This window comes from Entelurus aequoreus, linkage group LG07 (assembly GCF_033978785.1).
Source record: "Entelurus aequoreus isolate RoL-2023_Sb linkage group LG07, RoL_Eaeq_v1.1, whole genome shotgun sequence".
Lineage (NCBI taxonomy): Eukaryota > Metazoa > Chordata > Actinopteri > Syngnathiformes > Syngnathidae > Entelurus > Entelurus aequoreus.
In genome coordinates this window covers 70,670,337-70,683,506 of record NC_084737.1, presented here as the reverse complement: position 1 = coordinate 70,683,506, position 13,170 = coordinate 70,670,337, and the positions used below count along the sequence as shown (strand labels likewise).

Below are 13,170 nucleotides of genomic sequence, written 5' to 3'. Positions count from 1 at the left end.
CCATGTGGCCCCCGATCTAAAATGAGTTTGACACGTCTGGACTAGAGGGTGGTATTTCATGTCTCAGGGGCTTTCCTAATGTTAAAAAAAAAACCTAACCTTTTTGCTCAAGCTATGAAATTGCTTGAATTAAAATTATTGATTGATACTTATACTACTAATGTGTTTGTTGCAGTCATGTCCTGAACCAATTAACAGCGTTATTAATGTTTCTAACTGAAGCATATAAAAACACTGCTTACAAAAAACCTCCCTACATTAAAGGGTTAAGGAAACACTGGATGCCATTCCAACAACAGGCAACAACTAATGGATGACTATCTTCTTTTTTCAGGCAGTAGAAGTGAATGTGGGCTCCACACTTTGTCATGTTTGCAGTGTAATTACCAGACCCACTGCATTAAAAAAATATGCAAACCTTCTGTAAATCCTTTATTTTAATCAGTGTCACTTCATAAGTCAAACCAAGCTCACATTTATGTGTTGCATCATATTTCTGCATTATCTATACTTTGCAAATAAGTCCCAAAATGATAGTCTGTTGTTGCCCATCCTTAAATCGAGAGAGACAGTGCGGTTTAAGGCAGCCAGTCACATGAATAACACAAACATGTGGTAATTTCATTTCCAGTTGCTCTCTCTCTGGCACATGACCCGTAGGTTTACACATGGACAACACTGACATCTAGTGTTCAAACATTAGTATGACTATTTCCATCAATTACAGTGAATATTTTTAGAAATGGAGTAATATCCCAGTCTTACCAGTAAAAGGTCACCCGGCACCTGGCGCACTGTAAGTAAGCTCGTTTTTGACACAGCTCACACAACTTTTCTGTTCCTTTGGGCAAGGCGAGAGGGATAACTTCAGACGCTGGGAGGTCCTCCTGTTGTTTGGACTCCATTTTTTATTCAGCATTTACTCAGGCTAAGGAAGTTGGAGGATGTGGAATTCTAAGAAGAAGCTGGGAGAATGATCTTTTCAGATGGTAAAACTGTAGAAAGAATTGGTGAATACAATATTATTTAGAATTGTTTTTAGTAAGAAGCTGATTAGTAGTATTACCTTTCTTCTTCTTTAGTAAATCCTGTTAGAACACGTTCACGTTCGTGACGTCAATAGTCCTTGAATTCTTTGTTGTGTATTTGAACGCACCATGGTTTCATGGTCGTCATAGTAACGCTCAACTCCACACTTTTGTCACGCTGTCTGTCTGATTTATCAGGTGTATTTATTTTGTGTAATATTTTGATGGTTTAGTCAGCAATTGCTGACTAAACCATCAAAATATTACACAAAGTAAGGAGCCTTTTTCTTAACTTTTGTCTTCTCGTACTACTGTTGTTGTGTACGTTCTCCTTTTCTTTTCTTTTCTTTTTCTTTATATCATATATTGCTAGTATGTATCATTCATTGAATATACCTATTGCATTAATTATCATAAAATAAAAAGGCATTAAATATACTGAAATGTAAAGACACCATTAAATACATTAAACTATTACATAATTAAATAAATAAAAATATATGTAAATGTGTGTATATTATATACACACATTTACATATAATTGTGTATATATATATATATATATATATATATATATATATATATATATATATATATATATATATATATATATATATACACATGTATATATATATATATACATGTATGTATATATATATAATATATATATATATATATATATATATATACGTATATATATATATATATATATATATATATATATATATATATATATATATATATATATACGTATATATATATATATATATATATATATATATATATATATATATATATATATATATATATATATATATATATATATATACATACATACATATACATACATGTATACACACACACATGTATATGTATATATATATATATATATACATATACACACATGTATATGTATATATATATATACACACATGTATATGTATATCTATATATACACATACACATGTATGTATATATATATATATATATATATATATATATATATATATATATATATATATATATATATATATATATATATATATATATATATATATATATATATATATATACATATACATGTGTATATATAGATATACATATACATGTGTATATATATATATATATACATATACATTTCACATTTTGAGCGTTTAATTGACCCCACAAATGTGATGCTCCAGAAACTCAATCTGCTCAAAGGAAGGTCAGTTTTGTAGCTTCTGTAACGAGCTAAACTGTTTTCAGATGTGTGAACATGATTGCACAAGGGTTTTCTAATCATCAATTAGCCTTCTGAGCCAATGAGCAAACACATTGTACCTTTAGAACACTGGAGTGATAGTTGCTGGAAATGGGCCTCTATACACCTATGTAGATATTGCACAAAAAACCAGACATTTGCAGCTAGAATAGTCATTTGTGTGTGTATATATATATATATACATATACATGTGTGTATATATACATATACATGTGTGTGTATATATATATATATATATATATATATATATATATATATATATATATATATATATATATATATATATATATATATATATATATATATATATACATACATATGTGTATATATATACACACAATAATAAATATAATACAAAAATGCAATACAATATTTTATTAATAAAATATTTAAATTTTCTTCACGTTTAAATTACTACTTTATTTATTTATTTATTTATTAAATCACAATTATTGAAATTCAACGATTTGGTGCTTTTGCAAACAGCTAAAGTTATGTACAAAACAAACTATAACCTGCTACCCAAGAATGTACAACAATTATTCTCAACAAAAGATAAAAAATATAACCTTAGAGGAAAATCTAATGTAAAACATTTGTATGCTCGTACAACACTTAAAACCTTTAGCATATCAGTATGTGGAATTCAATTATGGAATGGATTAACCAAAGAGACTGTTCAAACTACAAGTGTTCACAAAGTACACAGAACAAGAATTATGATGAACATCTTGAACCCTTTTTTTTTTTTTTTTTTTTTTAATGGCGACAAAGATTATTTATGTATTCAACATTTGTTTGCTTACTGTGGTATATTATTTATTTATTATTTATTTGTTCACTGTTCTGTTACAGAGAACAAGGAAATTGGATAAAATTGCTATGGTATGAAAAGGGGTATAGGATTAAATAAGCTCTGCTTCTTCCTACTCCTTTTCGGACGTGCTGTAATGAAACACCTGGAAATATGTGATGTATTATATTGTATCGTATGCATGTTCGAAATAAACTGAAACTGAATTGAACTGAACTGAACTTTTAAATGTATTTTTACATTGATTTAGCGCAAAAGTACATCCGTCTATTAAATCTGGTTTTGTGAAAAAATGTAATAATTAAAACAATTAAAATATATGAATATACTTACATTGAATCGTGACTCTTGTGTGCACATTTTGTTTCTTTGAGTGACATTTATTACTGCAATACAAATTCAACACGTACAAAAATATATATGTATTTGCATGCATCTCCCTAAGGTGTGTCCTCGCTACAAAATATATATGTAAATTTCCCATTGGTATAATTTCTGCAAAGGGCGTGCTATATGATAAATTCACAGTGAGGATTTAATCTGTTAACAAGGTGTCTAAATGTCTAAAGTTTTTAACTGAGTATTTACATTGCAAAAGCAACCTTGGCGTGAAAAAAATACATTTAGAAAGTAAGTCTGAATATTTGGCATTCCTGATGAAAAAGGTGTCTTTAGGATTGCTAGCTTATCAATAATTGCCATTGTGTTGCATAAGTCACTCTTTTTTGCGCAAGTGGACATAAATGACGCCACTACACAGCAGGAGAGGCACACACACCCAGGCTAGGATGAAGCAGTAGCCGAAGTGTCCTGAAGTCGTTTCTCTGGCGTCTTGGAGGATTTCCTTGTTGTGTAATGTGTAGATGAGGGCTGCAGACAAGGTGGCCAGGCCTGAATGAAGACACGCACAGTATGTTGTGTGTTTATAACCATTTCAGATCATTAATAAGGCGAGGTCTACTGGCTTATTCAATGAGCTAAGTCGATCCAGTACAGTACTTCTTGATCTGACTGACACGGTGACACCGAAGAGAAAGTGATGCTGTTATGCAGCTTTCCAACCAGTTTCTATCTACTCTTCCTCAGATTAAGTTATACATGAAAAATGTTGGAGTGTCAGGCTTAGGGATGAGGACCTTTTGAATCGTTACGGTACCAATTCCTGGTACGTAGGAATCAATAACAGTACTCAGGGTACCAATTTCCGGTACTTATGTGTGTTCATATTAAAAATTGTTGATTAGTTTAAAAAAATATGTATTTATTTATTTATTTAAATTTAGCAGTGAGATGATAACTGCGCTGTCCAGTTGTTATAGCTTGATTTCTTACACTTCTGAGTCTCATTTGCAAGTATTAGATTTAGCATGCAGTTGCAATTCTAACACGTTAAATGGCAGTAGTGTATAGACCAGTGGTTCTTAACCTTGTTGGAGGTACCAAACCCCACCAGTTTCATATGCGCATCCACCGAACCCTTCTTTAGTGAAAAATTAAATGTTGGGTTTTTTTCAAATTCCAGACAAAGTTATATGTTTTTGGTAACACTTTAGTATGGGGAACATATTCTAAGTAACAAAGACTTAATTTAGAGTTTTTTGGACACTAGGGGAACATATTCTAAGTAACAAAGACTTAATTTACAGTTATTTGGTTAGGGTTGGTGTTAGAGGGTTAGGGCCATGGTTAGAGGGTTAGGGTTATAATAAGGCCATGCCGAATAAGGCATTAATAAGTACTTAATAATGACTAGTTAAGAGCCAATATGTTACTAATTTGCATGTTAATAAGCAACTAATTAATGGTGAATATGTTCCCCATACTAAAGTGTTGCCATGTTTTATTACTGGTGCACAAAATGAACCGTGCATAAACATCACCTTGTTCAAAGAACAAAACCAACACAGTGCATAAACTCACAACAAAATACACACCTGCAAATCAGTGTGACTTCTGCTGGTGCCGTATCCGTAATACGCCGATAGGGGGATGTTTTTATTTCCACGATGAGTCGACCTCCGCCGAACCCCTGAGCCCGACTCACCGAACCCTTAGGGTTCGATCGAACCCAGGTTAAGAACCACTGGTATAGACTACGGTTGTTGCCGAGTCAGGAAGTAATCTTTGCCATTAAGCCAAATTCAGTCTTATGATTCGCCCTAAAACGTGTATATACTGTAAGTATTGTACCTATTACATACCAGCGATTTGATTGTAACATGCATCTTAGGTGTAGTTTTCATTACCAAATTTTGAGGTGTTGAAATCGCCATGTAAAACCGCTAATGCTAATCAGCAGCATGTGTATGGCAAATCCAATGTAAATTGACATTGAGCTCGCGCATTTTGAAAAATGGAGCCTAACTGTACATTAAAGTGTTTTCTATCAGGCATACTTGCTTTGTTGGCATGGGAAATTACAACATTACCGAGATGCAGTCTGGCTGAGTGATGCTTGTTTCCCCACCAAGTTTTTGGGCAAGCACATAGTCTGCCACCAAACTTGTAGTCACGGGCAAAAAAATCTATCGAAATATGACACAGTTTGATTTTACGTGAATCGATACACGGTAGCGCCGACGGAATTCGGTCGGTGCCTATAAAAGAACTGAATCAGGTACCCATCCCTAGTAAGTTTAAATTAGAGTAATTGTACTCCCCAGCAACAACATTGAGAACTTGTTATTTTAGGTCCTGATGTTGATCAACTCAAACATAATGTTGAAATGACATGCGTTTTGACAACGTTTAATCAATGTTGGGTTTTGACGTTGATTTGACCTTTTAATTTTTGGTCATTTCCCAACTTATGTTCTACAACACAAATACAACGTTGAAACAAGATGCTTTATGACGACGTTTGTTCAATTTCAAGTTGATTTGACCGTTGAAATTTAATAATTTCCCAACAAACAACATGGATCCAAAGTTAAACACCAACGATGTCTCAATTTACAAAAACATTTATTTTGCAATGTTGTTTTTAAGTTCGTTTTAAAAGACATGCATGTATAATCAACATTGTATCAATGTCTTGTGCCTGCTGGGTCAGTACTTTTCCAAGGTCTTGTAGGACAACCATAATGTTTTGTTTGTCAAAGATTGTTGCCAGGCCTGGCCCTAACCAATCTGGCGCCCTAGGCAAGATTTTAGGTGGCGCCCCCCCCCCCCCCCCCCCCCCCCCGCCCCCCACATCGGCAGTGAAGTGTATATACTCACAAGAAACCGAATAGCTTTGTCTTTGACCTTATTTTTTACTTCAAGAAAGCAAATTAACATATTATATGAGAATGTTATGTTATGATTATCTTTAACCGAATCATAGCAGTGCTCAAATTAAAAAACAGCATTCCCTCTCATGTGATATTGCTTAATTAACATTAATGATGTGCACTTTAACAACTAGGCTTACAACTATACCTAATATATAAAGGGGTGGAAAAGTGACTATTACCTGCAGGGCAAACATTAGCTAACCAGAAGGCAATAACAATGTAAACAAAAAACACCTGCTTAAAAGATCTAATACAAATGTCCCTGAGGAATGTAAGGTGGGAGTACTGTAATTACCTAACGTTACATTATTATTTTCCATAACAATTTAGCCCCCTCCACAATATTAACCCGACGTTAAAGCAGAACCATTAGCAATTGCCGAATCATGTAACATTAGCTTAATGCTAAAAAGCCAGGTTACTATCACATTCTGTAACAGACAATGATAAATGATAAATGGGTTATACTTGTATAGCGCTTTTCTACCTTCAAGGTACTCAAAGCGCTTTGACAGTATTTCCACATTCACCCATTCACACACACATTCACACACTGATGGAGGGAGCTGCCATGCAAGGCGCTAACCAGCAGCCATCAGGAGCAAGGGTGAAGTGTCTTGCCCAAGGACACAACGGATGTGACTAGGATGGTAGAAGGTGGGGACAATTAATTTAATGTAGGCTAACGTTACCTACCTGCTACCTCTGTCTTTTTCTTGTTTCTCCTCCTCTTCTTTTCTCTTTTTTCTTCCCTGGGCACCTGACAGTTTTGGCCGTTTTGACATCTTGTGTTGATTTTTTGATGTAAGAGTCATGATACGGGAAGGGAGGGGGCGCACCGTGCGGGGGGATGGGGGGGGCGTAATGTTGTAACAAATAATATTTTTATTAAATAGGCTTTACTTTGCATTTTAATTAACGTGGGATTATTTTTTGTATTTAGAAATAATAGTACCAACTTTTTTTTGGTTTTTTTCTCCAACATTTGTGGCACTGGCTTGGCGCCCCCTGATGGACGGCGCCCTTAGCATTTGCCTATACGGCCTATGCCACGGGCCGGCCCTGATTGTTGCACAGGTTCCTTAATAGTCTACATAGTATATACCATGATATAGTACTGCTTCTGAACTTACTGTATGTTATCTTTCAGTTTCACCTCCAAAAGCAACATGCAGTAATACATCCTGAATGCTTCATAGCTAATATTCATAGATAAGGCTTATGCATGGATTAATTTTACTGCCATATCATGTATTTCCCTGGTTATCTGTTGCTAAGCAGATTTCATGTGATTATGTTTATGACTGAGCTTTAAGGTCAGTAAAAAAATGGTCAAGGAAATTTCTCCTAAAACAACGCCATCATTATTACATATACATATATATAAATTAATATTTCAGTATCCTAATAAAAAAAAACCACACCATTTGCCCCTAATGCAAACCAATCTATAGGAAGTGTTATATATTCTAAACCAGGGCTAATGGGAACAATCAATTCTGCCTCTAAATTATTCAAAAAACATCAAAAATACTTTATTTACGGCCCGTAACCTGTATAATAACCAAGCTGTAGCGACATTGTTATTGTAGGAGCGAACACTGAGGAACTCTTTTTCTATTGTAGTAACCAGGGGCGCCGCTAGGGATTTTGGGCCCCATGAAAAGAATCTTTACAGGGCCCCCTGTATTATAATTTCATCATCATTAGGGGCCTCTCTGGGCCCCCCTCCATCATGGGCCCCTAGAATCCGTCTCCTTTACCCCCCTTTTCGGCGCCCCTGGTAGTAACACATCGGCATTCTTCGGTATTAGCTGTAAAAGCTAGCTTTATGACAACACGAAACACGTTTGAGTTTGTAATGCACAACACAATGCAATAGGACACCAATCTGTACTGACTGAAAAACATGAACAATCATATTGCAATATCTGTATAGTATTGGCTTACATTTATTTTTTTGTTTGTACACAGCTAGTTCGACAGCGTATGTACTGTAGTTGTAATAACAAGACTGGTGTGCTGTATGTATCATGATCAATATTTAAAGTGTGATTCACTTGATGGACAGTTGTGCGTTTTGTCCAGCTGGCAGAACTGCTTTTTCTGGTTTATTTGGGTAAGCAGTCCATTTATGTCAAAATAGCTTGGATGGTTCCACATTAATTTGTTGCTGGAAGTCGGACGTGTGCTGCTATGCACTGAAGGAATCTGTCATTGATTAAATCGATTAAAATGATCAAAATATGGTAAATATTGAACATGTTACATATTGTTATGAACGTGTCTGTTACTACATTTTCTATAGACTTGCTACGTGTGTATATAAGACGTTGATGGAGGTGTTTTGCAGTTGTTTTGGAAGGCTTCAAATGCTACAAAGGTGACTCCCATCATCCAAATTTTCTGAGAGTTTTTTATCATCTTTAAAATCCTTAAAAAAAACAAAAGACGTGTGTTCTTGTCTCGCATAACGATTGTAAATAATGGGCAACATTTAAAAAAAAAAAACTGCAGTTCTCCCTTAGGTCTTTTACTTTTTAGCAATAACGTTTTTTTTTCCATAATTTGATTTATGTAACTAAGGTGTTGCTGTAGCTTGTTTATTTCAGATGCTGTCAGTAGTCGTTTGTTCAACTTCTTTAGTTATACTAGTGTTGTTTCTCAAGGTTCCATTTTAGATCCTCTCTTTTTCATCATTTGGCCTATTCAACTGGTGGGTTGCGAGTTCAGTTCTAAAAACTTGTGACAGACTCACATTTTTGCAGCACGAGAGTGCTGTCAGGGAGATGATCTTTGACTTGGTTTTTTGCAGAAGGTCCTTAAAAACGGCAGAGCGCTCCTAATACTCTGACGAAATAAATAAACCAAAATCAAATGTCTACTGTAGAGAACACTGGTTCTCTGCAACATACAAAATACGACTTATAGTGAAGGGAGAAGTCCGTCGCCCCTGTCCTTAGCTTTCCTGAAATGTGGACCCCAAAACAAGTTAGTCGAACAGGCCTGTTCTGACCTCAACCTGCGCTGTGCCACAGAAGTCTTCAAAATGGACTTACCAATAAAATATGTATTTACCTGCAAAGACTTGACACAGCCCAGTGAAGTAGAAGAGTCCGCCTTTGGACATGGTGAACAGTTGACCCAGAAAGACCAGGAAAGAGACGGAGGAGAAAACCACGGAGAGGACCATTAAGACCTGAACTGCGTGGAGCCACTCTGAGAAATAGAGATAACAAAGGTTTATTGGAAGTAAAGCACATTCTAATGAAGAAGTCGAAGGAATAAAGCGGTTACCACTTTCTTTGGAGGAGGCGCACAACCACGTTCCTGAGAAGTTGTCATATCTACAGTTGTACCATAGGTCTGAGTTCTCCATCCCCTCCCACACCCACCAGGACTTCATGGAAAGAACAGTTAACATTAACTTGTTTTATCAACGCTGATGATCAACACGATTACCTTCTCCATGGTCGAGATGAACAGCATGGCCAAAGTCACCAGATGCAGCAGAGTCACAAACATGAGGAGGTATGCCATATTCTTTAATCTACGGGAGAAGACAACTCAGTTTAAATGAGGACACCCTGAGAAATGCATTCAGCACGCCACTCAGCATTGGAATAGCGTGTGACCAAGTTAGCACGCCATGTTAGTTTGTTGTACAATAAGTATCAGTGTTAGGGCATTTTCCTGTTATGGAAAAGTCAAAGTAGGTGGATATAGTGAAGTGGCTGTGAGAGGCGACGCTGGAAAACAGTGCAATCAGTCATTGCTGACCCCAATGTGAGTTGCCCTTACAAAGACAACCTGTGCCACTGAGGAAATCTACACAAGGCCAAAATATTTACCTAGTTGACTCCTCCTTTACGTTATAGGGCAAACTGCCTGTAATTCTACTTACACCTTCTGTGAGTGAGATTTATATGCTGAAAACCTGCATAAAACTATAAAAAAAGACTCTCAGACTGGATGCAATTGTTTGTCTGGATCATTATCTGTAGGAGAGGCCCATCTGAGTGGGTGGTGGGTGAAATTATGTCATTACACTAATTTCATCCATCAAAGGAAGGGGCATGGGAGGTAATAATTTGGTCAAAATTGACGTAAACAAAAGAATGACCTGGAAAGAAAACATGTGCAAGAAATGAAAGCGTATGACATCTTCCGGGCTGTGCGTTAGATTTTTTTTTTTTTTAATATGGCACATAAATGATTGCAATAGTAACAATATAACTTATACAGTCGTACCTCAACCCACAAGCTAAATTGGCTCTTCACTCAAAACACTTGTATCTCAGATCAACGTCTCACATTGAAATGAATTGAAATCAATTCAATTGGCGCTTGGCTCCCCCAAATCAGCATAATTTAAAAAATGCAGCATGTTTTTTAAAAAGAAAACAACATTTCAGATAAGATATACAGTCTTGTATAAAAACAATACAAACTGCAATATATTTTTTGAAGTATTGTAATAATAATGTACAGTGTTTTCCTTGGAGAGTGGACTTCGAGCTCATTTACCATCAAACACATCAGCAGCAGTTTTTCCATATTTTCATTGGTAAGGTGGCCACTGTTTGGATATAATTTTAACATCCTTGGCTGGCGATAGACTCATTCTGCTTCGGTATGGTGCAGACCAGCAGTGATGCGCTCAAATTGCTTCGCCAAGTTGGCACTGTCATGTTTTTGATGATTTATTTCTTTAATTCAATGAATATCATCCACTTATTCTCTACAGCACTGTCACTCTCACTTTCCTCCTTCCTGGTTGGAAAAAAAAAAGGGATGTGAATTTCTAGCTGTAAACTAATGCTAGCGAGTAGGACCAGATGTCAGATGTCATTGTGACATTTGCTATGCCAACTAATAGCAGGGATGCTTATAACTCAAAATTGTAATAATTATTAACAATTACTGAGAGACTGCACTTATCTCAAAACACTCTTAAGTTGGGGCAGTCTTAAGTTCAGGTTCAACTTTATAGGGATGTGAATCTTACAACAACTTCTCGAAGTGACAATTTGATTTAGAATCAATTGTCATTCAACACAATTCCCGAATCAAACTGATTCTCGCAACATATTAATTAGTATATACATTAATAAGACCTTTTCAGGTAGCAGGTTGCAAAAGCTCCTATGTGGGCTGCTGATGTATAATGTGTATGTGCGGATGACCCAAAAAACACTTTCTAAAAAAACTGATTATTGAAATCGATTCTGTGAACACATTAATAACTTAGATGCAGGTCTTTTGCAGTCACAATCAAACACTGTACCACATATACCAAAAATCCACAAACATCCCACAAAAAGTCTTTAAAAAAGATCTTCTTACCCGGATTTTGCGCTTGCTCTCAATCAGACCCCAGGAGCAGCCTTACTATACCAACTACTGCAATGTTGTGTCATGTAGGTGGTCCCCTCTCCTTTCTGGGCATACCACACCCCTTTTCTTTTCCTACTCACACCATCCAAATTTTCCAAAGAAACCGCCCATTTCCTCCGAGCCTAACAGTGCTCCCTTTTTCTCTGCCTCCTTCAACTCCACCACCCCCCCCCCCCCCCCCAAAAAAAAAGAGACTCCAATTGGACACACCCTTTGGCAGTGGCACCACATTAAAATGGCAACACAAAAACAACACAAGACAGAGATGACATGTCATAGTCTTCGGTATGGATTTACATTATACCATATATGTGTTAATTAGTGGATTGTGTGGAAAGATTAGCACATGGTTGTAACATTACTCACATGTCTGCATGGCATTTGAGAACACTGGTCACACTAAAAACATTTAGGAAGGAGGAACTATGTAAATATGTCCCTTTATAGCAGGGTTAACCTTATATAACAAAAAACAGCATGCTTTTATGCCATTGGTATGTGTCAATGCACAAAGCAGACTTTCATGCAGCTGGCATGGGCTCAATTGCCCCTTAATGTGCAGCCTATGACTAACTGGAGCCCAGGCCACAGTAGTCCAGATTTCACCCTATTCACCTCCAAAAGACTTCAAGCCCTGTTGTGATCCTGACTGGGATAAGTGGTGTAGAAAATGGATTGATAGCTTCAGAATCTTGCACTCAACATCCAAAAATAAATATATACATGATCATCATAAATTATGTTTAAAAAGGGGCAATAATGCAGCAATACTATCACTACATCATCAATATTTAAAAACGGTTTCTCTAAAGTGAAACAACGCGGATTTGTCACCCTCTAGTGGTTATATTTACACATGATTGGAGTGGCGACAAAAAAACAGGTATTCTATTTTTGCAGTTAGTCACTTGGAAATACATGTTTTATAATTCAAGAAAAAAATATATTAATAGTCTTTAATGTAAAAACACATCATTCAAACGCATAGCTCTCACTGGAATGTGGGAGGCCATTTTGATATTAAAACAAAAAAAACATGTAGATTTGTGTATCAACATTTTAGCTTGTTTATCCTTATATTGTGCCTTTTGCTCTGATGTTCTAATTTGTTATGTTTTTTGTGTGTTTATTTTTATTTTTACAACGTGCTTTGAGACAACCAAAAATTAGCAAGCCGCGATCCCTGCCGTTCAAGAAAAAACAAACAGTATTTTTAAGATACGGAACACAACAAAGTTCTGTCTGGTGGACATGACTACTTACTACTACTTTGTCATTGTAAATGATGAATATGGTATCATCCTACAAAAAAGAATGGTATGAAACCTGACGTTGTCATAACAATTAACACACATTTTTCAATAATAATGACAAAATAAATCTGATTCTTGG

The 13,170-nt window shown here is 35.7% G+C and overlaps 2 protein-coding genes across 3 annotated transcripts in view; both read right to left on the bottom strand.

The window, feature by feature from the left end:
• Positions 1 to 1,133, bottom strand: part of zmynd12 (zinc finger, MYND-type containing 12) — a 36,130-nt gene extending 34,997 nt beyond the window's left edge. The window contains exons 1-2 of one of the 2 annotated variants that reach the window (XM_062054418.1): positions 1,067 to 1,133; positions 766 to 995 (exon numbers count right to left, since the gene is read on the bottom strand). In XM_062054418.1, coding sequence (XP_061910402.1) covers positions 766 to 905 — 140 coding nt within the window. In that variant the 5' untranslated portion in view covers positions 906 to 995; positions 1,067 to 1,133. Of the gene's footprint in view, positions 1 to 765 lie in introns of both variants that reach the window. The other variant, XM_062054417.1, reaches the window with a different exon arrangement.
• A 1,997-nt stretch (positions 1,134 to 3,130) lies between these two features.
• On the bottom strand, positions 3,131 to 11,838 carry LOC133653182 (epithelial membrane protein 3-like). Its single transcript, XM_062052231.1, has 5 exons — positions 11,728 to 11,838; positions 9,844 to 9,931; positions 9,679 to 9,781; positions 9,460 to 9,600; positions 3,131 to 3,997 (listed from the first exon to the last, which is right to left on the bottom strand). The coding sequence occupies exons 2-5, from the start codon at positions 9,919 to 9,921 to the stop codon at positions 3,822 to 3,824; spliced, it is 498 nt and encodes a 165-aa protein (XP_061908215.1). The 5' UTR covers positions 9,922 to 9,931; positions 11,728 to 11,838; the 3' UTR covers positions 3,131 to 3,821.
• Positions 11,839 to 13,170: the final 1,332 nt, after the last annotated feature.

Coding starts and splice junctions, on each gene's coding strand:
- LOC133653182 (XM_062052231.1), bottom strand. CDS start 9,921: ATGGCATACCTCCTCATGTTTGTGACTCTGCTGCATCTGGTGACTTTG. Junction 9,782..9,843: donor TCATCTCGACCATGGAGAAG/GTAATCGTGTTG, acceptor CTTTCCATGAAG/TCCTGGTGGGTGTGGGAGGG. Junction 3,998..9,459: donor GCTGTGTCAAGTCTTTGCAG/GTAAATACATAT, acceptor GTCTTCATTCAG/GCCTGGCCACCTTGTCTGCA.